At 41.4% G+C, this 27,627-nt stretch overlaps 1 protein-coding gene across 1 annotated transcript in view; it reads right to left on the bottom strand.

Moving 5' to 3' along the window:
• CTSE (cathepsin E) overlaps positions 1 to 10,701 on the bottom strand; it is a 73,506-nt gene extending 62,805 nt beyond the window's left edge. Inside the window, exons 1-3 of the mRNA XM_075850679.1 lie at positions 10,646 to 10,701; positions 9,859 to 10,006; positions 8,207 to 8,324 (exon numbers count right to left, since the gene is read on the bottom strand). Of these exons, the coding sequence (XP_075706794.1) occupies positions 8,207 to 8,324; positions 9,859 to 10,006; positions 10,646 to 10,701 (322 nt within the window). The remainder of the gene's footprint in view (positions 1 to 8,206; positions 8,325 to 9,858; positions 10,007 to 10,645) is intronic.
• Positions 10,702 to 27,627: the final 16,926 nt, after the last annotated feature.

The following is a 27,627-nucleotide window of genomic DNA, read 5'->3' as shown; positions in this document are numbered from 1 at the left end:
TATCTTAGTAATTCTGTGCTATTCCCGCAACGCAGGTACCCGCCTGTCCCCAGTTATCTCTGTTTACCTTGCTTACACAATGATGTGATGTGTTCATGTCACGTGATTGTGGCATCTAGTCACCACAGTACCAAGTAAGGCCCCATGCACACGAACGTATTTTTGCGACCGCAATTTGCAGCCCCATTAATTTCAATGGGCCCATGCACACGATCGTGGTTTCCATGGTCCGTGCATGGCCCAGGAGAATGGACATGTCTTATTACAGCCGTGTTTTGCGGTCCAGGCTCATAAAAATGAATGCACGCGGCCATGTGCACGGCCTGCAAGTTGCGGGAGGCCCGCTGGTGACACTCTGCGGCCGTCCGACCCAAATATCACGGCCGTGCACATGGCTACGGTCGTGTGCATGAGGTCTAAGGGTACTGGAGGTGTGAGAATAGCACAGTATTTACAGCAAACACAAATACAAAAAAGTTCTAGCCTTATTGAACCTAATTAAATGGAATCTGTCACTCCTATCCTAGTGCAGCATAAAGTAGTGCCGGAAACCCTGATTTCAGTGATGTGTCACTTGCCAATATGGTGTAGTAAATATCGGGTAAAGCACAAGCCAAGCCAGGAGTCCTCCTAATAATGTACACACTCTAAGGGGCGGATTTACACGAACGTGTAATACGTCCGTGCAACGCGCGTGCTTTTCACGCGCATCGCACGGACGTATGATAGTCTATGGGGCAGGGCAGACTGTCAGTGATTTTTGCGCAGCGTGAGTCCGCTGCGTAAAACTCACGACAGGTCCTCTATTTAGGCGTTTTTCACGCATCACGCACCCATTGAAGTCAATGGGTGTGTGAAAATCACGAATGCCACACGGAGGCACCTCCATGGGACGTGCGTGATTCGTGCAACAGCAGTCAAACTATGAATGTAAACAGAAAAGCGCCATGTGCTTTTCTGTTTACAAACATACAAACAGAGTGTCATAATGATGGCGGCTGCGTGAAAAGCACGCAGCCGCGCACCATATGATCATGACACACGGAGCTGTCAAGTACCTTTTGCGCACGCAAAATGCTGCGTTTTTTACGCGCGCAAAATGCTGCGTTTTTTGCGCGCGCAAAGCGCACACGCTCGTGTGAATCCGCCTTAACTCTGGAGTCCTCTATATTCATTATACGCAGGCTAATCCCCCCCCCCCCCCACCGCCGCTGATTGACAGCTTTCTTCTCTATGCACAGTAATATGGGAAAGCTCTCAATCAGCAGCAGGGGGAGCACGCTGCGCTCAGCTTGTGCTGCACCTGATAAACAGTAATTTTATGAAAACGACACCATATTGACAAGTTACAGACCCCTGAATTCAGGTTGTCTGTCAATACTTTATGCTGCCCTCATATACGGCAGCATTAATCTGGTGACAGATTCCCTTTAATCATAAAGAACTACATCAACCACCTCTTACCTACCCAATCTCATATAGAGTGTGTGAATATATATATATATATATATATATATATATATATATATACATGCATACATATATTAGTCCTGATTATCACTTACCACTTGACCAGTCCACAATATCTTGCTATTGAGAGCAGAATGAATTGGCTTTCCTTGCCGGCTTTCTCTTCTTTCATGCAAGCGCAGCACACAGCACACATATTTTAAAACTGTTGCGGGCCCTGAAAACTTCCACTTAGCTTTTTAATAAATTTGTATTACATAGTGACGCAACGTTGGCATCACATTACATCGCTAGGTCACCATGGGGTGTTGCTAAGGTCTTAAAACGTCAGGGGAGACAGAATATCTATAGCACTAAGACCCTATAGCTATGGATAGGATTAGATACATTGGCTCAGCAGACTTGATCACATATGATAGGCTTAGATATAGGGCCCAGTTCGCTGACATTGCAGCTCCAGCGCTGGACCCAGGAAAGGTAAGTTTAATAATTGCTTTGCTTTTTTATTTGTTATTAATTTTTTTTTTGTGTGTGTATGTGTTTTTTACAGGTTCGGACTACTTCGTTGACAGCTTTTTAGATTTTCAATAAAATGGTTAACGAGGGTTGTGTGGGGGTTTTTTATTTCAATAATATATTTTTTCTATGTCCTTGTATTTTTTTAAACTTTATTACTGCCATCTTAGTAATGGCCGCTGGCTGATTGACAGCTTCCATTACTAAGGCGACTCTTAATGTCAGCCGGTGAAAAGGCTAGCACTAACCCCCATTATTACCCCAATACCCACCGCCACCAGGGGTACTAGGAAGAGCCGGGTACGATCCAGTACCCGACCATCTGTAGTGATGGTCGAGTACTGGGGCGGTCACAGGCTGGTGTCATTGCCCAAGTTGATAGTGCCACAGTGCCCTTGTAAATAGTGCCCACAGTGCCCATGTCGATAGTGTCGCATTGTCCCCTGTAGATAGTGCTCCTATATAGTGCCACAGTACCCATATAGATAGTGCCACACTCCCCTTTCAAATCGGCCAACCCGACCTAGATAGCGCTACCCCCCCATGTAGATAGCACCATTGGGACTCCCCAGCCAGAGCATAGGCAGGGGATTCTGCTCCTAGAGGCAACCCCTGAGGTCACTGTCCATATATGAACAGTGACCTCAGGTGTACCGTCTTGGAGCGGAATCCCTGGCCAGAGCATCTGCAATGGGGATACCTCCCCAGGAGGAGGCCCTGACGTCACTATCCATATATGGATAGTGACTTCAGGGGTTCCACCTAGGAGCGGAATCCAAAGCCAGAGCGTCGGCAATGCTCTGGTAGGGGATTCCGATCCAGGAGTAGCCACTGACGTCACTGTCCATATATGGACAGTGACATCAAGGGCTTTCCCGGGCACAGCGCTTAAACTAGCACTGTGCCTGGGGAGTCCTCTTCTGTACTAATGCTGAGGGAGCTCCTACGCTCGCCGAGGACTCCCCAGGCACGGTGGTACTTTAAGCGCTGTGCCCGGGAAAGCCCTTGATGTCACTGTCCATATATGGACAGTGACGTCAGGGGCTACACCTGGAGTGGAATCCCCTGCCAGACCATTGCCAACCCTCTCGCCGGGGATTCCACTCCTAGAAGGAACCCCTGACGTCACTGTCCATATATGAACATTGACGTCAGGGGCTCCTCCTGGAGTGGAATCCCCGTTGCCGATGCTCTGGCCGTGGATTCCGCCCCTAGAGGGAGTCCCAATGGTGATATCTACAGGGGGGTAGCGTTATCTACAGGGGGGGTGGCCCTATCTTAAAGGGGGCGTGGCACTATCTACATGGGCACTGTGGCACTATCCACTTGGGCACTGGCACTTCATATGTGGGCACTCGCACTAGGGGCAACTATTCTGTATGGGGGCATTATACTGTATGGGGAAAGGCTTTTGACACTGTCCCTCTTAGACGTCTAATGGGTAAATTAAGGACTATAGGTTTAGAAAGTATAGTTTGTAATTGGATTGAGAATTGGCTCAAGGACAGAGAGTTGTGGTTAATGATTCCTACTCTGAATGGTCCCCGGTTATAAGTGGTGCACCACAGGGTTCCGTGCTGGGACCACTATTATTCAATTTATTTATTAATGATATGGAGGATGGGATTAATAGCACTATTTCTATTTTTGCAGACGACACCAAGCTATGTAGTATTTTTCAGTCTATAGAAGATGTTCGGAAATTGCAGGCTGATTTGGACACACTAAGTGTTTGGGCATCCACTTGGCAAATGAGGTTAAATGCAGATAAATGTAAAGTTATGCATCTGGGAACCAACAATCTGCATGCATCATATGTCCTAGGGGGAGCTATACTGGGAGAGTTACTTGTTGAGAAGAATCTTTGTGTACTTGTAGATCATAGACTAAATAACAGCATCCAATGTCAATCAGGCCAGCAAGATATTGTCGTGTATTAAAAGAGGCATGGACTCGCGGGACAGGGATATAATATTACCACTTTACAAAGCATTAGTGCCACCTCATCTAGAATATGCAGTTCAGTTCTGGGCTCCAGTTTATAGAAAAGATGCCCTGGAGTTGGACAAGTATAAAGAAGAGCATCGAAGCTAATAAGGGGCATGGAGAATCTAAGTTATGAGAAAATATTAAAATAATTAAACCTATTTAGCCCTTAGAAGAGACGACTAAGGGCGGACATGATTAACTCATATAAATATATTAATGGCACATACAAAAAATATGGTGACATCCTGTTCCATGTAAAACCCCCTGAAAAAACAAGGGGCACTCCCTTGTTTGGAGAAAAAAATGTTCAATCTGCAGAGACGACAAGCCTTATTTACTGTGAGAACTGTAAATATATGGAATAGCCTACCGCAGGAGCTGGTCACAGTAGCTACAGTAGATGGCTTTAAAAAAGGCTTAGATAATTTCCTAGAACGAAAAAACATCAGCTCCTATGTCAATGTGTAGAAATGTTTCCCTTCCCTTTTCCCATCCCTTGGATGAACTTGATGGACATGTGTCTGTTTTCAACCATACTAACTATGTACACTGTATAAGGCCAGCTATAGGGGCATTATAAAGTATAGGGGCACCTGTGAGGGCATTATACTGTATGGGGGCATTATACTGTAATATGGGGGTATTATACTGTATAAGGGCAGCTATAGTGGCATTATACTGTATGGAGGCAGCTATTGGGCCATTATACTGTAGGAAGGCAACATTATACTGTATGGGGCCAGCTATGGGGGCATTATGCTTTATGGGGGCAGCTTTGGGGGCATTATACTGTATAAGGGCAGCTATGGGGGCATTATATTGTATGGGGCAGCTATGGGGACTGTTAGGAAACGTCCGTCCCTTTAAGATTACCATAACTACTAGTCTAGCTTCGGAGTGGTTCTGGTTTTAGCTGTTAAGCCTATCCCACTTTTGTATCCTTCTTCCTATTAGATTGAAGGGTGGAGTATTTAAATCTTTGTTGGTTCTGTTTTCTTTGCTTGTGATTTTCCAGGTTTCCATGTGTTTGATCAAGCTACTGACTATACCCTGTAGCAGCGTGACTACTAAAGGGCAGGATTTGGGCCCAGAATGTTATACTTAAAAGGAAAGTTACAAGAAAAAGTGTCCTTTCTCCTTATTTATTAGGCAAGAAACCTGGAAAAAGGTCTGGGTTGCTGGAGTGAAAGAGAAGTTCCCCTCAGTCTTCTGTACAATCCAGGATTTGGGCTGATTTATGTGTCTCATTAGCTGCCAGCTGAGAAGGCTCCTTTAAGAAAGGTGTGATCTATTCACACAATGCTCCTAGCCTGAGGAAGACAGGCATTGCCAGCCTGTGGGAGTCAAAAGTTCTGGTAAGCACACGTTTGTTGTGAAGTGCTGGGCAGAAGGCCTTTCACCCTGATAGCTAGGGAAGCTATATGTTTCGTTAGAGGCTGGACGGCCTGGAGTTTGTTTTATACTGGTTTTTGTAAAACTGCCTTTTATGAGTGAAGACAATAAAGCTGGTTGCGGCCAGTTTCAAACCAAATCCACGGTGTTGGAGTGAAAATATTCAAGTGTGCCAACCATCTTGACCCCAGAGATGGTGATCCCATGAGCTAACTTACCCCAAGTTGTCACAACCCTGTACCTTTGAATATTTGCCTTTTTGGAACTGGACTTCGGCTTGTCTCTGGATTACCCTCTGCTTACTGATTTGGACTTTCTGCTCCCGGCTGGTTTTAACCTCTGCAATCCCTGATATCCACCAGCTTTGTGATTTGGACTTGGGTTTACCCTCTGGCTGTCTTGTTATCTGTTCTGCTATTGCCTGCATTGCACCTCTTATCAAACACCGAACTCTGTTAAAGCAACCTGGTTTCTATGTAGCAAAATCCATCCTGTCTTGCGGTGGGCTCTGGCGAAAACCATAGAGTAGCCTTAGACTCTGTTGATCGAAGTTGTGATGGATTTGGAGTTGCGGATTTATTTGTACGCTCATTCCTAACAGCAGCCTTTAAGGAATCGCTCATCTAGCAATTCCATAAACTTCCACCCTGGGAATTGGTCAACTGGTGATTCCATAACAGGGGCATTATGCTGTATGGGGCTGTTTTGGGGCATTAAGCTGTATGGGGCATTATACTGTATGGGGGCATTATGCTGCATGGGGCATTATGCTATATGGGGGAATTTGTTTGGGTATTATACTGCATTAGGGAATCTATGGGGGCATTATACTGTATGGGGGCATCTGTGTGGTCATTATACTGCATGGGGGCATCTGTGTGGGCATTATACTGCATGGGAAAATCTGTGGAGTTATACTGTATGGGGGCATCTGTGTTGGCTATATAATGTATGGGTGCATCTATGGGGCATTATACTGTATGATGGTAGCTATGGGGGCATTATACTGTATGGTGGCAGCTAGGGGGCATTATACTGTGTAAGGGCAGCTATTTGGTATTATACTGTATGGGAGCATGATACTGTGTGGGCTGAACCGGGTGTGTATGGGCAGGGATTGGGTGAGATTAGAGGCATGACTTAAAAGAAAAAAAAATAGACAAAAAAAGAGGGTTGTCACTCTTTGTGATACTTGAAATTTGGGAGGTATGCCATAGAGCTATCAACCTGGAGTCGAGGACAGCACAGAGATTTGTGTCGCTGCTGTTCAGAGACTTTACACTCATACAACCACAACATCTGTATGAACAGGACATGGTCAGAATGGTATAATGAACGGAAGAAATTGATCGGCACCTACACCCTGCAGCCAGGTGCTGCCAAAATCAGCGTTATCCACAGCAGAAGAAAAAACTCGTTGGAAGATATCAAGCAGTGGTGCTCCGTGTCAAATGAGCATGTAGAGTAATATAATCTTCATAAGCAAGAAGAAAAAAAGGGAAGACACGGCACTCACCAAATCCAGATTTTCTTCACTATTTTCGTAATCCTATAAGATAAAAACACACGGGCTAAAAGGACACAAACACAGCACTCACAAAGTACCGGCACTGCCGTGTCTTCCCTTTTTTTCTTCTTGCTTATGAAGACATGATCAGCATGGGTTTTCAGTTTCTAAATGTGAATTATTGTTTTCATTCACGGACAGTAAGTAGAAAAAATATCAATAGTAATGAATTAAAAAACAAAGGGGGAAATTTGTTAGAACTAGTACAATGCAAAAAAGGAGAAGTTACCCATAGCAACCAATTATTTTTCAGAGTCAGAGGCCCTTGTGAAAATGAAAGCAGCAACGTAACTGTTTGCTATGGACAGCTACTTGACTTTTTGAGCAGTATTTTGCAAAGTTGCATACATTTTCGTAATAAAATTATTAAGTTTTATTCTTGTAAAACGTGACAGGCCCTTTAGGGTAGGTGCATACACAGCACAAAAATCCAGTGAAAATCCGCAGAAAAACCACATGTTACACGTGTAGATTTTGCTGCAGAATTTTCTGAGGGCTTCACCATGAATTTCACCCCTCCCATTAAGAGTGGTGAAATACGTGGTGAAAATAAACAAGAAAAATTGACATGCTGCAGATTTTAAAATCTGCAGCACAGGTCATTTTCAGTGTAAAAAAAAATCTGGCAACATGTAGATGAGATTTGTTCCTTAAAGTGGACTTCCAGTATCATGTATTTCAAATCTAAATTCTTCTACATTTGTAATCTTTGCATTTTTCAACATAAAAAAAGTTAAAATATTAACTACCGTAATATAAAAAATTTATCTGCTCTTCCACTTGTGTGTAGTGGTATAAAGCAGATACAGTTTTTTGCATTGGCTGATATATTAAGCACCAGCGGAGGCTAGGGTTTCAGACATTTTCCCTTGCAATTGAAAAAGCAGTAGTCTGAGATCACATTAGTTATTAGTTATGGTCAGGTAATATCACAAACAGCTTTTAGACCTCATGCACACCGCCATATAATAGACCAATGATGTATAGAACCATAATACGGTACGCTACCCTTGGCCTACTTTAAGCCCATACTGTATCTCCGTATGCCTCTAAATTTTCTATTTTACATCATGGCATGCATTATCTCATGGCATATGGTGGGTATATTTTCCCCTAAAGCGGTGCTTCTAGGTAAGAATATACAATCTTGCTGAGACACTGTATAACGGTACTCTGTGGGGTGGTTGTATAGGATAATTCTATTTTTGTATTTTTTATGTATGTGTTAAAATTTAAAGTCATGTATAACGTTAGGTTAAAATGCATTCTTACGGCATGCTGGGCTTGTGCAGTATACAGATGGGACCCATAAGTTGGAGGAGCCAGTATCAAAGATCACAGTAAACACCTGAGGAGGTGAACCAATAGAAATCTGTCCAAAATATTCCACCTAGGAAGAAGTAAGTAGTGCAGAGTTACTATTTGGCTACAGTAGTTATAAACCCATATCACATCAGCGTTGCTTTCCGTTGAGGGGTTCCGTCTGAGCTTTCTGTCGGGGGTACCCCTCAACGGAAAGGAAAAACGGAAACCTTAGCTTCCGTTTCCATCACCATTGATCTCAACTAATGGTTTCCATTTGTCACTGTTGTGAAAAGGTTCCGTTGTTTTGGCGGAATCAATAGCGCAGCCGACTGCGCTATTGATTCCGTCAAAACAACAGAACCCTTTCACCAAAACTGAGCAAGTATAAAAACTGAGTTTTGTGAATATTTAGTTATCTTTATTATTAGGGTATGTTTACTCAGGCCGGACACGCTACGAAAAAGCACCCAGCGTATCCGCCTTGTGCGCCGCAGGGAATTCCGGCCGAAAAACCGCACCAAAGTTTTTCGACCAGAATGTCTGCTGTGGAAAAATGCACCTAAAAAAAAAAAAAGATTTATACTTATGTAGCCATGGCGACGCGTCCCTCTGCCCTTCCTGCAGCCCAGCCATCTGGGATGACGTTTCATCCCATGTGACCGCTGCAGCAGTGATTGGCTGCAACGGTCACATGGGATGAAACATCATCCCGGGCCTGGATGAAAAAACACAGAATTCTCGGTAAGTATAAGATTTTATTTTTTTTGAGTTGCCTTTTTTTGTGGCAGAATCACTGCTTTTCCCGCCGCAAAAAACGCAACATTTGTTATTTGTTGCAGGTTTTACCTCCCCATTGAATCCAATGGGGAAAACCCGCAACAAATAAGCAGCGTTTACGCAAATACAATTGCCATGCTGCCAACTAAAGAACCACACCGCAGGTCAATTTCTGAGCGTTTTTTCCAGCTTATCATTTACCCAGTGTGTGGATGAGATTTGTTCAAATCTCATCCATTTTGCTGCTACTGTATTATGCTGCGGATTGTCCACAATGAAATCTGTTGGGAAAATCTGCAGTATTTACGCTACGTGTGAACTTCCCTGTACTCTACCAACTGCAGACAAAGATAGGAGGCCGCAAAGAGGCACACAGAGTCCTTGAAACTCTACACTACTAAGCCATAAGTGCTCCAGGAGCCTCTATATGTTGTTCTGTACAGCATCGTAACATGAAGATATCCTTCTAGAGTCAAATACCTCCATAATATGACGTCGGATGGAACATACCACATTTAGTTTACTGTTGGATTTATATTGAATCCAATAGAAAAAAACCTCTGAATGAAATCAGAGCCATGCAGAGGTACAGTAGCACCCAAAGACTTCTATCGGTGCCATATTACAGATCCGAAATTGCATAGAGTAAAAAAAACATTTGCATTAGGCCTATTGTTGCGTGCATGGATGAAATTCCTTTTAGGTTTATATTTTAAATATAACTAGTGTTGAATAGAGCTAAATATTGCATCAACAATATACAGTGAAAGCACATGCTCAACAAAATCTTCATCATTTTTTCTATCCAATACTGCGTAAAAAGAGAGCTCTAGAATACATACATCAAAATAATTTTGAAGCGGCTCGCTGGCAGTCTCTGGGGAATTGCACGATTCCAGTAATTCAATCCCCTCCCTTGTCCATACATTAGAGAGACGTCCTTTTTCCTTGAGGGTTTGCCTCAATGACTTCTCTCTCTTTAGAGGTATTCTATAATGGAGGGTAATATCTATGTTAAAGCACTGGCATTATAACAATACATTTATTTTAAATATACTGTGGGAATAGAAGCAAAAGTGACAAAATAGCAGCAACTGAGACCCTCCCACAAGTTGGTTTCATACCCTGTTCTTGATGCTAAGGTGCATGCCTCGCCACTTTACATTGTAGTAAATAAGAGTTATGGAAACCTCCAGAGTCACCTCTAAACTTAGCAAAGGGAACTAGACCTACCTGTTCCGGAAATTGGTGGGGATTTATGGGCTGGACACCTACAAGTCTGATTTTTATGACATGTTTGACGTATCATTAAAGTCTATATCGCTAAACCCCTTTAAGACATCTTTACCACAACTTAATAACTATTTTGACACACATTAGAATTTATCATCAGGTTCTCCATTTAATAACATTCCTGTAATAACAATATATTAGGGATAGTTTGTGCTGATATTGATAACTTTCATTTGATTTGTTCATGGTATAATATTCTTATGGTGCAAAAGATAATATGTATATATATATATATATATATATATATATATATATATATATGTATATATGTATGTATATATATTGGAATTTCCCTTTTTTCACACAGTAAATCTGAAAAGCAAACAGACCACTCACCGTATCACCCCTTGGACGATAGCAGCGCACAGTAAAATTACAAATTGCCGCTTCATCTTCTCCGCAGCTCAGACACACTGTACAAAGCTAGCATAAATCAAATTTATATATATATCTAGAACCAAGCCCATTTACTGAAGATAGTAATGTTTGCTGTGCAAAAGTAAACAAGTGACTTATTTCCGCAGTACTTACACAGTTAAGAAGGTTAAAAGCTTGTGCTAGGATCAACCACAGCACTCCTGCTCTTCTTTCTGAACTGGCCACCCTGGACATAGTGAGCAGAGAAAATGAGCTTCTCTGTGTTTTGATGTATGGATTACATTTGTACTTTGTCTTAACAAAAAGAGAAAAATCTTTTCATTTAGTCAAATAAGTATTATGGTTTCTAAAATGAAATAATGTATTTGATGAATTGGAATAATGCATACCAAACATAATTATTAATGCATTCTGGTAGGTAAGTTTCTCCTGCTATCCGCTAAACCTAGATTAGTCCGTCAGACTGCCAGATAGTAAAACGTGATTCATCATTTCACAGAACACGTTTCCACTGCTCCAGAGTCCAGTGGCGGTGTGCTTTACACCACTGCAGCCGACGCTTGGCATTGCACAAGGTGATCTTAGGCTTATGTGCAGTTGCTCGACTATGTAAACCCATTTCATGAAACTCCCGACACACAGTCCATGTTCTGATGTCACTTCAAGAGGTAGTTTTGAACTTTGCAGTGAGTGATGCAACAGAGGAAAGATGATTTTTACGCACCACTCACTTCAACACTAGGTGGCCCGGCTCTGTAATTTGGTCAACCAATTTGTGGCAGAACTGTTGGAACTACTAGACGCTTCCACTGAAGCTTAATACTGAAGTGTTTCATTTGCACATTTCATAATCCACATTTACACACTCCTTTCAATCAATATAAGAAACAAAACATTTATTATCTATACCTGAAGTTATCAATAATTGATTAAATTCACTTTTCACCAACATATCACTGAAAAGGTTTGGCTACAGCACTGGGTTCATTGCACAAACGCTCCAAATTTGAATTGATTTTTTTATTGCTTCAAACGGCATATCATACATAGAAATACTGTGGTGTGAAAGGCACCTAAGAGCATCCAATGCAGATGTGAACACAGCCCAATGCTTACAATAATAATAAGGCTGCATTATTACATCTATCTTTCCTCAACTGATTCAGTCCAAAAACTGGCTATTCCTCAAGTACTATTGATATGAGAGGTCCTTTTCTTCTTCAGAAACTAAAAACAATACAGCTTTTCCCCAAGATTCACTTTTCTGATATTTCAATCAGACAGATCATAAAAGTTAAATCTTAAAATATGTGGATCCTGGTCCTGGGGGAAGGGGTAGGCGCACATGTCTGGTCACCTATCAATTGAAGTTAATGGTAATGACTTGGACCTCAATAATCAGGGGCATAACTATAGTAATTCAGAGGTAGTGGTCACACTCGAACCCCTCTGCCACATAGGAAGATATCAGTAATATAAATGACACATTGTAAGTTGGGGTCCTGTCACAGATTTTGCACTTAGGCCCAGGATCAGCAATTGTGCCTCTACTAATTAAAGAGGCTCTGTCACCAGATTAGAAGTGCCCTATCTCCTACACAATCTGATCGGCGCTGTAATGTAGATAACAACAGTGGTTTTTCTTTTGAAAAACGAACATTTTTGACCAAGTTATAAACAATTTTAGATTTATGCTAATTACTTTCTTAATAGACAACTGGGCGTGTTTTTAACTTTTACCAACTGGGCGTTGTAAAGAGAAGTGTATGATGCTGACCAATCAGTGACCAATCAGCGTCATACACTTCTCATTGTTCCAGCCCATTGTTACAGCGTGATTGTGCAGTGAAAGAAGCTGGGCTGGAACAATGAGATGTGTATTACGCTGATTGGTCACTGATTGGTCAGCGTCATACACTTCTCTTCACAACGGCCAGTTGGTAAAAGGTAAAAACACGCCCAGTTGACTATTAATAAACTAATTAGCATAAATCTAAAATTGGTGACTTTATGGGGAAAACCTCTTTAAATATAGCACGTTACTCAACAGAATGTAAGTACTAAGTGGAGCCGTTGATAAGTAAAAGGCCAGTCCAATATAGTTTAGTATGGTGTTAGTCATTCAGAATCATGTAATCTGCTCTGTAGAAGGTAAACAAGCATAGACTGGTACAGAACCGATAAGGACATGAATGAAACTGTATATAAGATATAGTTCCTCATAACTGAGGGAGTCAAACCCTTACATAATTATTCATGTTACGCCGTCATTGTGGTCTATAAAAATAGATGTCCTATAATCAAGATATACGCACTGTTGTAAAAATCAAACTTCATTTAAAACTTACTAACGGTATGCTCACTCTGATTTTTTTTCTGCCTCAAAATTCCTTCAGATTTTGCCCTGCTTACACTATCTTTGCCGTGTTTTTTGCGGTGTTTTTCATGGTGTCTTTCGGCCCCGGCCATTGGACAGTGACGTCAGGAAATTTCCCAGGGACTCAGAATCTGGGGAAGCCCCTGACATCACTGTCTATATATGGACAGTGACATCAGGAGCTTTCCCTGGACCATAGTTCCGGGTCAGCGCCTCTATTAGCGCTCTGCTCGGGGACTCCAGCACTGCTCTTTACGGCACTATCCATATTTGAGCAGTGACTTCAGGAGTTTCTCATCGCTGTAGCGCTAGACCCAGGAAAGGGAAGAATAATAATTATTTTGCTTTTCTATGTGTAACTTATTATTTATTTTTTTGTTTTCTTTTACAGGTTCGGTTGTTGGACTACTTCAGATTCGAGGACTACTTCTATGTCGGCGTTTTTTTTTATTCTCAATGAAATGGTTAACGAAGGTTGTGTGGGTTTTTTTTATTTTAATAAAATATTTTTTTTATGCCTCTGTTAATTTTAACTATATCACTAACGGCTTAGTAATGGCCACTGTCTGATTGACAGTGTCCATTACTAAGGAGGGGCTTAGTGTTAGCTGTTGAAAAGGCTAACACTACCGCCCCATTATTACCCCAGTACCCACCGCCCCCAGGGGTACTGAGAAGAGCCGGGTACGATCCAGTACCCGACCATCTGTAGTGATTGTCGGGTAATGGGGCAGCCGCAGGCTGGTATTAGTCTGGGAAAGCCCAAAAACCATGGCCTTTCCCACCCTGGTAATGCAAGCCTGCTGCTGCCATGTTGTATCTGGCTGGTTATGAAAAATAGGTGGACCCCACGTCATTTAAAAAAACAAAACGACGTGGGGTCCCCCCCATTTTTCATTACTCTTCAGATACAACACAGCAGCAGCCAAGCATTACCAGGGTGGGAAGGGCCACTATTTTTGGCCTTTCCCACCTAATAACACCAGCCTGTGGCCGCCCCAGTGCCCGCCCATCACTACAGATGGTTTGGTACTGTATCGTACCCGGCTCTTCCCGGTACCCCTGGGGGCGGTGGGTAACGGGGTAATAATGGAGCGGTACTGTTAGCCTTTTCACTAGCTAACACTAAGCCCTGCCTTAGTAATGGATGCTGTCAATTAGCCAGCAGCCATTACTAAGGCGGTAATAATAAAGCTAAAAAAAAACACATTAAAAAAAATATATTTTATTGAAGTCAAAATCCCCCCCCACAACCCTCATTAATGATTTTATTGAGGATAAAAAAAAAACACCGTCATCAAAGTAGTCCTCCAATCCGAAGTAATCCAACAACCAAAAAACACAAAAAAATAATTAGTAATACATAAAAAAGGAAAGGAATTATTACACTTACGTTTCCTGTGTCCAGCGCTGGAGCCGAAATGTCGGCGAGCTACGCTGTTTCTGTAACATCAGGAGTTATAGGGCAGCATCAACTCTGAATACGGCCCAGCTTTCACCAACACTCGCCCCCCATCCCTCACTTAACCTCTACCTCCTTATATGCCCTTCTCCCCCTCCTCCCACAGAGCCTCTGCCACCATCTATCCCCCCCACCACAAGTAAAGGTTCAAAATCCTCTTCCGTGTCCTCTGCAACCCATGAGACCCCCCTGCCACTTTCTGTTCCTCATAGTACCCCTACCACTTGCGGCCTGGCATTTTACCGGACACAATAGCGCCGTATGCTGCACTATTTTGGTCTGCAGTAGAAGGTTCTAAGGCGTCTTTCACACCAAGGTATTTCTATCAGTGTACTGTATGTGATGGGAAAGCTCCTGACGCCTATGATAAATGGATCCATAGACCCCATACACCCAAAGGAGGATAAAAAAAGCTTTTTTTGCTGCGTGGAATAGATAGGTTTGAAGGCTGCGCTATTCCAATGCATATAAATGCTTTTTTTTTACATGGGCGCCTATGGAGGACATCCATTTTTTAAACCATTTAGTGCATCTCCTGGGAGCTTTATCAGCACATACATTATATTAATAGAAGTACTATGGTGTGAAAGCCGCCTAAGAGCGTCCAATGCAGATGTGAACACAGCCCAATGCTGACAATAATAATAAGGCTGCATTATTACATCTATCACCAATGTGGCTACAGCTAATGGTTTGCTGACTCCGCCTACTTGTGCTGGCCCCACGCACAACATGGGGCCACATTTAGATTTTTTCCAGGGCCACTTTAAGCTCCAAATCCGCCCCTGCTTAAGGCTGTGTCAACTGGTGCACGTTTATGATAGCATATATACCCCATTACAAGAGTAAATGTAATACATTATACAGGGGCGTAGCTAGGGGGGGCAGGCGTGCATGTGCCCCGGGCGCAACTTAGAGGGGGGCGCCAGCGCCACCTCCTCCTGCACTATAATTGTACCTGTGTCGCAAAGACACAGGTACAATTAGAAGCAATGAATGACTGGTACGTTGTGTTGCTGATGCGGGCTCAGAAGCTGAGCCCGAACCATCGCCAGTGGGTGTTGGCTGCATATTACAGCTGACACCCTCCTGCATGGCCAGGACCGGGGCTAGTCTCCAAACCGAGCACTGCATCTATGGTGTTGCAATTGCGGGATTCTAACAATGGCCTCCTGTCTGCCAAGTATGGAAGCCTGCTAGGTCCCACCCAGAGGCAGGGCCTAAAAGGCATCCGGCCACAAAAGAAAGATGGCGTAGGCTCAGGAGCTGAGCCTGCGACATCATCCGCGGGTGTCAGCTGTATGTTACAGCTGACACCATTCTGTAACTGCAGGGAACAGAGCTAGCTCTGATGCCTGCCATTAACCCCGTAGATGCTGCAATCAAATGCACTCGTGGCATATTAGTGGTTTGTAGCGATTGGCATCGACACGATGTGATCATGAGGATGCCGATCGTTACTATGGAAACCGCAGACCTAACAATGGCCTCCTGGTCTGCAACATATGATAGCCTATTAGGCCCCGTCCAGAGACGGCATCTAATAGGCTTACTGTCAGTGAATGACTGACAGCACTAATGCATTGCATTACGTAGGTAGTGCAATGCATTAGAGTAAAGATCAGAGGTGCAGGCCCTCAAGTCCCCTAGTGGGACAAAAAAAGTTGAATATAAGTGTCAAAATAAAAGTTTCAAGTCAATAAAAACAAACCCTCTCTTTCTTCCTATAATAAGTCTTTTATTATAGGAAAACAAATAAAACTTTAAAAAAGTACACATATTTGGTATCGCCGCATCCGTAACGACCCAAACTATAAAACTATAATGTTATTTTTTCCCGCGCGGTGAACACCGCAAAAAAATACAAATAAAACCAATGCCAGAATCTCTATTTTTTATCACCACCCCTCCCAAAACATGGAATAAAAAGTGATCAAAAAGGCGCATGTACCCCAAAACAGTACCAAAAAAACTGGCCCTGCAAAAACATCCTCTTACACAGCAGTTTTGACTGAAAAATAAAAAAGTTATGGCTCTCAGAATATGGTGACAAAAAAGAAATTAAAAAAAAAAAAGCGATTTTATTGTGCAAACACTGCAAAGCTTAAAAAAACAATCTACATTTGGTATCACCGTAATCGTATCAACCCGCAGAATAAGGCCTCATGCGCACGACCGTAGCGATGTACACGGCCGTGATTTTTGGGTCGGCAGGCCACGGAGTGACAGCAAATTGCAGCCCGTGCACATGGCTGCGGCCATTATTTTCAATGAGCCCAAACCGCAGAACACGGCCGTAATAAGGCTTGCCCATTCTTTCTGCGGTGCAGGCTCCTGGGCCATGCACGGACCGTGAAAAAAACACGGTTGTGTGCATGGCCCCTAAAGTCAAATTGTCATTTATAGCCCACGGGAAACACTGGAAAAAAAAAGAATGAAAAACATTGTCTGAATTGCTGATTTTTGGTCACCTTGCCTACCAAAAAATGGAATAAAAAGTGATCAAAAAATTGCATGTACCCCAAAATAGTACCAATGAAAACTACAGATTGTCCTGCAACAAATAAGCCCTCACACAGCTCCGGTGGATAAAAAATAAAAAGTTATGGCTCTCAGAATATGACAACACAAAATGTGCAGAGCGTTCCAAAAGAAGATAAGATTTGGCACCATTTATAAGTGCGACACCGGCCACATATCTCTGAAATATTATTTACTTACCGCATTATCATACCCTCTTATTATGCCCTGATGTTCTCCGCACAGCTTACATATGCCTTTCTGAGCCCTGCCGTGTGTCAAAACAGCAGTTTATGACCCCATAGGTATTACCGTAATCGGGAGAAATGGGTTTTCATATGTTGGGGTGCTTTTTCTCCTTTATTCTTTGTAAAAACTGAACATTTCACGTTTTGTCAGAAAAAAATTTTTTTTTAATTTCACAGCATAATTCCACTTAATTCAGCAAGAAGCCTGTGGGGTCAAAATGCTCACTATACCCCTTGATAAATTCCTTCTGGGGTGTAGTTTACCAAATGGGGTCACTTTTGGCGGGTTTCCACTTATTTGGTCCGACAGGGGTTTTGCAAATGTGACATGGCACCCAAAACCATTCTAGCAAAATCTGTATGCCAATTAGCCCTCCTGCCTTTCTGAGCCCTGCTGTGTATCCAAACAGCAGTTTATGACCACATGTGGGGTATTTCCGTACTCGGGAGAGATTGCTTTACAAATGTTGGTGTGTTTTTTCTCCTTTAACCCTTGTAGAAATTAAAAATTTCAACATTTTAGTGGAGAAAAATTTAGATTTTCATTTTCACGGCCTAATTCCACTAAATTCCACAAAAAACCTGTGGGGTCTAAATGCTGACTCTACCCCTCGATAAATTCCTTGAGGGCTTCAGTTTACCAAATGAGGTCACTTTTGGGGGGTTTCTACTGTTTTGGTCCCTCAGGGGCTTTGCAAATGCGACATGACATCCGAAAAGTATTCCAGCAAAACTTGACCTCAAAAAGCCAAATGGTGTTTCATCTTTTCTAAGCCCTGCTGTATGTCCAAACAACAGTTTAGTGCCACATGTGGGGTATTGCTGTATTCAGGAGAAATTGGTTTTCAAAATTTGGGGTGCTTTTTCTCTTTTTTTCCTTGTAAAAATTAAAAATGTAACATTTTATCAGAAAAAAATTTATTTTCAATTTCATGGCATAATTCCAGTAAATTCAGCAAAAAAAAAATGATGGGCTCAAAATGTCACTATACCCCTCGATAAATTCCTTCAGGGGTGTTGTTTCCCAAATGGGGTCACTTTTGGGGGGTTTTCACTGATTTGGTCCCGCAGGGGCATTGCAAATGTGACATGGCAAACCATTCCAGCAAGATTTGAACTCCAAAAGCCAAATGGTGCTCCTTCCCTTCTAAGCCCTGCCGTGGGTCCAAACAGATGTTTATACACATATGGGGTTTTGCCATGCTCAGAAAAGTTCACGTTACAAATGTTGGGGTGCTTTTTTTTCTCCTTTATTTATTAGAAAAAAAATTATATTTTCATTTTCACGACCTAATTCCACTAAATTCAGCAAAACACCTCTGGGATCTAAATGCTCACTATACCCCTCGATAAATTCCTTCTTGGGTGTAGTTTCCCAAATGGGGTCACTTTTGGGGGGTTTTCACTGTTTTGGTCCCGCAGGGGCTTTGCAAATATGACATGGCACCCGAAAACCATTCCAGAAAAACTTGAGCTCCAAAAGCCAAATGGTGCTCCTTCCCTTCTGAGCCCTGCCGTGTGTCCAAACAGCAGTTTATTACTACATATGGGGTATTGCCATAATCGTGAGAAATTCCTTTTCAAATATTGTAGTGGTTTTTCACCTTTATGCCTTGTAAATATTGACGATTTCTACATTTTAGTGGAAAAAATTTAGATTTTAATTTTTCCATCCTAGTTCCACTAAATTCAGCAAAAAACTTGTGGGGGTCAAAATTCCCACTACACCCCTTGATAAATTCCTTGAGAGGTGTAGTTTGTGGAATGGTGTGTTTTTGGGGAGGTGTCCACTGTTTTGGCACCACAAAACCTCTTCAAACCTGACATGGTGCCTAAAATATATTGTGGGATATTTCCAAAAACTGCAGAATTTGGACAATAAATATGGAGTTGCATATCTCTGGTAAAATCTTCTGTGTTACAAAAAAAAAATTAATTAAAACAGATTTCCTGCAAAAAAAAAAAAATTGTACATTTCACGTCCACTTTGCTTTAATTCCTGTGAAACACCAAAAGAGTTAAGATACTTTCTAAATGCTGTTGCGAATACTTTGAGGGGTGCAGTTTTTAAAATGGGGTGGTTTGTAGGGGATTTCTAATATATAAGGCCCTCAAAGTCACTTCAGAACTGAACTGGTCCCTGAAAAAATAGCCTTTTGAAATTTTGTTTAAAATGTGAGAAATTGCTGCTAAAGTTCTAAGCCTTGTAACTTTCTGGAAAAATAAAATAATGTTAAAAAAAACAATGCCAACATGAAATAGACACATGGGAAATGTTAACTAGTAAATATTTTGTGTGGTATTACTATCTGATTTTCAAGTAGATACATTAAAATTTAGAAAAATGCAAATATTTGCAAATTTTCTCTAAATTTTGGTCTTTTTTACAAAATGAACACTGAATGTATCGACCACATTTTACCACTAACTTAAACTACAATGTGTCACGAGAAAACAATCTCAGAATCGCTTGAAAAAATAAAAGCAATCCAAAGTTATTATCACATAAAGCGACACATGCCAGATTTGAAAAAAATGGCCTGGTCCATTAGGCGAAAACAGGCTGCGTCCTTAAGGGGTTAAAGCGGTATTATAGTATTAGCAAATAAATGTTATTCTTTCTATAATGAAAAGTTATACATTTATACTTTCTGTATACATTTTTCATGGTTTTGAAGATCTCTGCTTGCAGTCTACCAATAGGAACGTTGATTGCGTGCTTGAGGGATACAAATCTATCCATGGTCATGTGATGAACACAAAGGTTCCTTAGAAGATTTTTATCCACTAGAAGCACACAATTAACGTTCCTACTGAATGAATGCAGCAAAGCTTCTTAAAAAACATGAGAAATGAATACAGAAAGTTTATTGGAATATTTTAGAACTTTCTATCATACAAATAATAACATTTATTTGCTAAAACTGTAAAATCCCTTTAAACAGCTTAACAAATGCTTGCACATCATTGTAGAAAACTGACTGTGTAGAACATTTTGGGGAATATTTACTAATTCTGGTGCACTGGCTTTCACATTCTATGCACCTTGAGCCATATACGCTACTGAGCTGTAACAAAGGTCTTACCTCCCTTAGCTCACCATCACTTTTAAGATTTTTTTTTGCACAGCTCTTAGTACCCAGAAAAGACACGGATTGACAGGGACGTGTCAATTTTTATGCACAGGGATGCTACTGTAATGTCTATGGCCGCGGACCGTTGTTCTGACATACCCTCTGAAGGCCGCGGTCATGATGGACGTGTGAGTGCTCGGCGGCATCTCCCTCCTGAGAGACACCGGTACTCACTTCCTGGTTCAGAGACTGTCTGCCGCAGGGCTGGCGCGCCCGCGCGTGCACTGCCTTAAAGGGCCAGAGCGCACACAGTTGCAGAATATCTACAATCACCCAGAATGCTGCTGGACTATAAAAGGTGCTCTGCCCTCTTGATCATTGCCTGAGCGTTGTTGTGTTACCTAAAGTTTGTCTTGCAAATGGTCTGCTAGTGTTTTCCAGTTCCCAGTGTTACCCGTTCCTGCTGCCTGTACCCTTTATCCCGTGCTACCGTGCCTCTGTGCCGTCAAGTGTTGGAGTCGTGTTGTATCCTCCACTGCATCTAGTGTGTCACACCCCGCCAGGTGTCTGTCTACTATCGGAGCCTCATCTTGGCATGAATCCATCGCTACTGTCTACATTGCCTCAGGTACCCCTTCTGAACTATTGACATTGCGTTGTAACTGTTTGGCCAGCTGCTATACCACTACGCGGTACGGCCCAGTGGGTCCACACTCCGTGCCGCGACAGCTACTCTGTGTGATAGGCATTGTTCTCCAGATCTGATTGTTACAACCTGATTGCAGAACCAAGCTGATTTCAGATCCATTTAGAGAGGTAGAAGGAGTCATAGCCATATAACAATAAGGCTTTTGGTAAGATCACCCAGGCCTCACTTTAAAAGATGCTTAACAGCAGTATGTCATAAAGAGCGTCATAGCAGAAGACATAACACATAACTGCTTCAGTTATGGGGGGAGTCAATAGGTACTATATGGCACAATTTATCAGGGGACTGTGTGGCACTTTTTATCTACAGTATGCATTCCCATACAGTGCATTATGTATTGGGGCACTATTTATTGGGGTACTGTGTACATCTATTTATCTTTGCACTGTATATACTATTTATCTGGGAGCTGTAAGGCACTATTTATCTTGGAAGTATTTGTCCATATATTCCCAGGCACAATATGGCACTATTTATATGGGTGCTCTATGCTACTATCCATCAGGGAGCTGTATGGGATTATTCCAAGGAGCATTATATGGCACTACTGATCAGGTCACTGTATGGTACTTTTTTTTTTATCAGGGCATTGTATATCACTGTTTATTAGGGCACTGAATTGCTGTTTTCAGCATGACACCATATCACTTTTATTTACACAGTGGATGGCGATATTCATCAGGGGTTATTGATTGGGGATCTCTATGGTACTATTCATGGTGCAGCATATGACACAATTTATTGGTGCAATGTATGACTATTTATCTGGGTACTGTATGTCACTATTCTTCAGGTACATCTATGACAATTTTTATCTGGGTACAGTATGCACTGCATATCTCGTCACTGTACGCACTTGTTATTAGGGCTCTGTATGTCAATAGTCATTAAGATATTGTATGTAACTATTAGTCAGGGCACTGTATGGCATTAATCATAGGGACACTGAATGACACTTCATATAAGGCCAATATACAACACTTTTTTTTAATTAGGGCACTGTATAACTATTTATTAGAATACTGTATGACTCTTCATTGAGGCAATAAATGGCATTTATCATCACAGCACTCGGTGATATTATCTGGGTGCCGTTTTATACTATTTTTATGGGAAGTGTATGTCAGTCTCCAGCCAGTGAATGACCCTATTCATCTAGCCATTATATTGCACAATTAACCGTGTAGAAAATGCCACAGCAAATTGTACAGCACTATTCCATTGAGCATTCAGATATCGTTTTGAAGATATGGCCTATAGTTTGAAAACCATTGCTAGAGCAGGTGCAAAGTTAGGTAGATTTATAGGATATGGACAGTATCCTACAATAAAATATTTTAATCGTTCTATTTATCTCTTTGGTGTCAGAACAATTTGTTGTGGAAAGTCTGAGCAGGGAATCTATTGATAGACATTTGAATCCCAATGTATCATTTCTGTTATAGAAAATATATAAAAAATAATAACTTTTGTAACAAGGTGGAATCTGACCCCAAGTTTGTTTTGTTATGTTCACAGGATAATTATATGATCACAAAGTTTTGATAATCAACTCCTACAAATCCTAACTGCATGTTTTCCATTATCTCAAAAAAAAATCACAGATTTAGGCTAAGTTCACATCTCGTTTTTACTGCACATCTGATGTGCATGTTTTGTTATGAAATTAGTTTTTTCTCATACACTAGACAGGTCATCCCAAGCCCAGACTGGCTACCCCATTCTAATTGTATATGCACACACAAAATCAAAAACGTCTGAAAATACAGAGCTGTTTTCAAGGGAAAACAGCTCCTGATTTTCAGACGTTTTTTAAGCCACTCGCTATTCTTGTGGCGTTTTTTTACAGCCGTTTTTGGAGCTGTTTTTCTATGGAGTCAATGAAAAACGGCTCCAAAAACGTCCCAAGAAGTGACAAGCACTTCTTTTTCGCAAGCGTATTTTTACGTGCCGTTTTTTGAAAACGTGGCGTAAAAAAACAGCCCGTCGGAATAGAACGCAGTATTTCCCATTGAAATCAATGGGCAGATGTTTGGAGGCGTTCTGATTCCATTTTTTCAGGCGTTTTTCAAGGCGTAAATGTCCCGAAATAAGCCTGAAAACACTCAGTGTGAACATACCCTTAGAGACAACATATCCTCTCATCTCTCCAGACTCTCTTACTGGAGATGCTTGGAGGGAGCTACATGGCGTCCAAAGGGGCTACACTTTTTACTCTGCAGCCCACCACTCATGTTCAAGAATTTACTTCTACTATCCTCTTACTGACCCTTGTAAAAATTTGCCAAATCCATGTGCCAGGTTGGACCATGATTCATACTAGCCCAATTCCTGACCCAGCAAGGTCCCTGTCAGCACAAATGGAGACAAAACGATTTTTTTACTATGAAATATGAGCTTCCGCCTGAGTCTGCCCATAGAGTCTTATGTTAAAAAAATATTTGTGTTAAAGTTTTTTACTAAATGATGCAAGATTGTATTGAATTGGTATCATAACAAATTGTAAAGTTAAGGGTGGACACATCTGTATATGGTGGACATGCATCAAAGTGGCTTCCTTCTGGTCACAAATCTCCCTCCTCATTGCTAGAGTTTAATCCATTTCATTTTGGAAGAAACCACCTGTTCTCCTATTAGAAGACAAACCTCTAAGGTGATCCAACAATGCATGGTAGCACCAATCAATATTGCCTCAAAATGGAAATTACTCTCAGTGGACATGGTAAAAGTCAGGGTTACTAAAATCATGATCTTTGAAAAAATACACGCCATACCCACCGACGCTATGGAGGGATTTTTGAAGACCTAGCAGTCCTGGATCAGCTTTATTTAGATCCCGGACATTCAAACTTCGCCTGACCCCTTAACCCCTGATATATAACTGACAAGGCCTTACTTCACTTTCCATGTTGTCTAGTTGTCTCCCTCTTGGGTGTTCTGTTACTCTTACTCAGTTATGATAAAGCTTGTGACTACTCAATCCATTCAAAAATTATGTAAATCCTTTGATCTTGGCCTTTTGTATGATTATCAATAACCTACTGTGAGGAGAATAATGGCAATTATAGCCAGTGTACTAATTTAAAAGTCTTTAATAAAAACCTTTAAAAAAGACCTCCAGTGGAAACACAACTTTCCATGTCTGCATTTCCCACCTGACTGTATAACAATAATTTTTGAACTGCTGTCTTATCTGTGCTTTAAATAAGACTCCATCCTGATTCTTAGATTTCCCCAGCTTTCTCCTCCTCTCTGCTTTGCTATCAATCATCCCATGATGCTACAGCACAGCATCAAATGACCAGCTAAAAACCATACCATTTCTGCATGTTGGGGGACACTGTGATATTTATTCGCTTTATATTCTCCTAAATAAGCTGAGAAACAATACGTGTACAGCCAGGGAAGCTGCACTATATTCTTCTACATTATACCTGTGTGACAGGAACCTGTCTAAGTATCAGTGGTAGCTGATGATAGAAGTTTATGTCTCCCCATAAGGATCTAGTGTGCTACAGGAACTGCTGAATCCTGTCATGGGTGACACATAGATCTCCATAGAATCAAGTATAGAAAGCGTGTTACCGGGCCTGATTCACACTGCTGCTAAGCAACCATCCCAGTCTGATATATAGAGATAGAAGCAGAAGGAAAAATAACAGGTAAGAGACTGACACATGGAATACCATATTGGTACACATGGGAAAGTATCATTTTGGCCAGAGTGTCCCTTTAACATAAAAAAAAAAATAATATTATTTTATAGTATTGATTTGCCTGTGAATATAAAAATCTAACTTAAAAGAGAATAAAAATGTATGTAAACAATATACTTCAAATTACAAACACTTTAACAAAGAAACCCCCTCTATACACACTAAAGAGGATAATTGAATGCCATATAGAAATAGATCAAGAAGGTAGCAGCACTTAAATGCTATGTACTCCTTTGAAAAAAAATGTTTTAAATTAAAGCAGTGTATCAGTGTGATTGGTGCAACTTCTAACTTGGCTGTCGAGAGCTGACGAGTGAGAGGGTGCACGTGCACACGCACTACTCTCTCCAGCTCTTGCTGTGACACTGACCGTAGCTGATTGGACAGTCTCACAGCTATGTTACACGCCCCCTTGCCATTACAGGCCCCATTGACACTTCAGGGGGTTATTTAAATATCAGGTGCCAAATATAACGGCACCGATATCTAAATAACGGAGGAGGGTAGAAAAAAATGTAAAGTGCCCCAGGATTTGTGCAGCCCTGCAACTCAGCTGCACATGTATGGGCAGGTGAAAGGTTCTCTTTAACTTTTTTTTCAGAAATTATCATGAGAAAATATTAATCTATGCATTCAGGGTCACATTATAGCACGACGCAGTGTAGCTTCCTCCTCAGGAAAAAAATAGCAAGTTTGGTGGTGTAGCTTACGGCTGTAACTGACCACAAAGATTCATAGATAGGACAAAGTGCACTTCAATCAAATACATAGGAAAAACAGACCCCAAATTGTTTTTAGTATTCTACCAAAGAGTGGTTTCAAGACAAAACATAAACAGTTTCATAATTCTTTTGCTAAGTTAACAAAAATATTTGTAAAAAAAAGGACATCATACATGGGATAGTTAAAAAGCATCAAAGATTTTAAAAAAACCATTGTAATTCCTGACTAGTCAGTGACAATTAGGACCTAAACAAAAATAATAGCACCATAGCAAAACTCAGAGTGGGCCCCACATTCAATGATAAAAAAGTAGGTGAAGGAGAAAAAAATCTGCTACAGCAACTACTACTGGCTGTAATGGAATCACTAGTTGAACCAGAGAGCAAGTTATTGAATTGCTCTATATGCGATTCCCCAAAGGCAGCTGGGAACTGTCAGGAATAAGCATGCAAATAATCTGCTACCTCAAGTCCGTCACTACTCTAATCAGCAGAGTCTAAGGCTACTGTATGGTTTTTACCAGAGCCCACCGCAAGGCAGGTTGGATTTGGCTGCCTAGAACCCAGGTTGCATTAACAGAATACGGTGTTGGACAGGAGGTGCAATGCAGGCAATACCATAAGGGAAAACCAGACAGCCAGAGGGTAAACAGCAACAGAATTCGCAACCAGGAAGTTGTGTAAATCCAAATCAGTAAACAGAAAACTGCCAGGAATTGCAGAGGTCAAAACCAGCCGAGAGCAGAATGTCCAAATCAGTGAGCAAAAGGGTTAATCAAAAGACAGAGCCGAGGTCCAGTACTAAGGATCCAAATAGTTATGAGATGCAAGGTGTAACCAGAAGCTTGATCAGAAACTTCATACACAAAGCACAAGCACAAGCAACAATGAATAGAACTGACCAGACTTAAATAATCCACCCTAGAATCTGATAGGATGAAAACAAAGACATAGGATTGGTTTTGCAACTCAACCCAGAGCCGCCCAGAAGCTGGACTAGAAGTCATGACAACCTTAAAGAAACAGACATTTCCTAACGCTGGAAATACTGATAGACCAGAACTTTGCATAATCCATTATGTCAAAGGTCTCAAGGGTGCAAGATTATTTTCTGAGACAGAGCTAAATAATCTAATTCTGTCTGTTTACGGATCCCTCCACACAACGTTATACTGTTTCCATATAATTTGTTGAGAGATATAATAATTTGTATACAGTGAGCTCGCACTAGTGGCACTTACAGGACACCAAATGTTATTATTAATCTCCTCTTCCGTGTAAAAGCAATCAGCGCAAGAAAGTCAGTGCCAGACCCCTTTCACCACGGATCAAGCACTGGCCTGTACCTAGCTTGTCTTGTGGTTAAACCAATTCTGCGGCCTAATCCAAATTGTTATTATTATTATTATCATCAAACGAAATAAAAAAACTCCAAACCCAAAGTTTCTCACAAATGTCAGCGCTCTATATGTCTGTATCTATATACCTAGGCATATGAGAACATTTCTCTATACTAATCACACTTCCTGCTAATACATCACACACTGTTTTACTGTACGTGTGGGGTTATAAATAATTGACATATCATTTATCAATCATTGACATGAAGAAAAATATTTCTTTAGAATACTGAAGTAATAAGTAAATCTAATGTGAATAATTAAGTAAACTATTTGTTTAGAATATTTTATTAAATTATGTTTTCCCTCTTAGATCACACTGATTTTACTGTTGGCATGTTTACCCCCTCGCTTTGCTTAATCTTGTCTTTGAAAGATATAGAGCCTTGTTTGTGGTATTAGGGCATGACCACACGTGGCGGATTTCCTCCGCAACTGTCCGCATCAATGCCGCACAGAATCTGCGTTGCAGATTCTGCTGCGGATCTGCACAAAATGTGCAGTACATTGATGCGGACTAGCTGCTGCGGACTGCGGGAAAAGTGCTTCCCTTCTCCCTATCAGTGCAGGATAGAGAGAAGGGACAGCACTTTCCCTAGTGAAAGTAAACGATTTTCATACTTACCGGCCGTTGTCTTGGTGACGCGTCCCTCTTTCGGCATCCAGCCCGACCTCCCTGGATGACGCGCCAGTCCATGTGACCGCTGCAGCC

The sequence above is a fragment of the Rhinoderma darwinii genome, chromosome 2 (assembly GCF_050947455.1).
Source record: "Rhinoderma darwinii isolate aRhiDar2 chromosome 2, aRhiDar2.hap1, whole genome shotgun sequence".
Lineage (NCBI taxonomy): Eukaryota > Metazoa > Chordata > Amphibia > Anura > Rhinodermatidae > Rhinoderma > Rhinoderma darwinii.
Note: the sequence above shows the minus strand (reverse complement) of the source record. Positions and strands in the feature narration are given on the sequence as shown.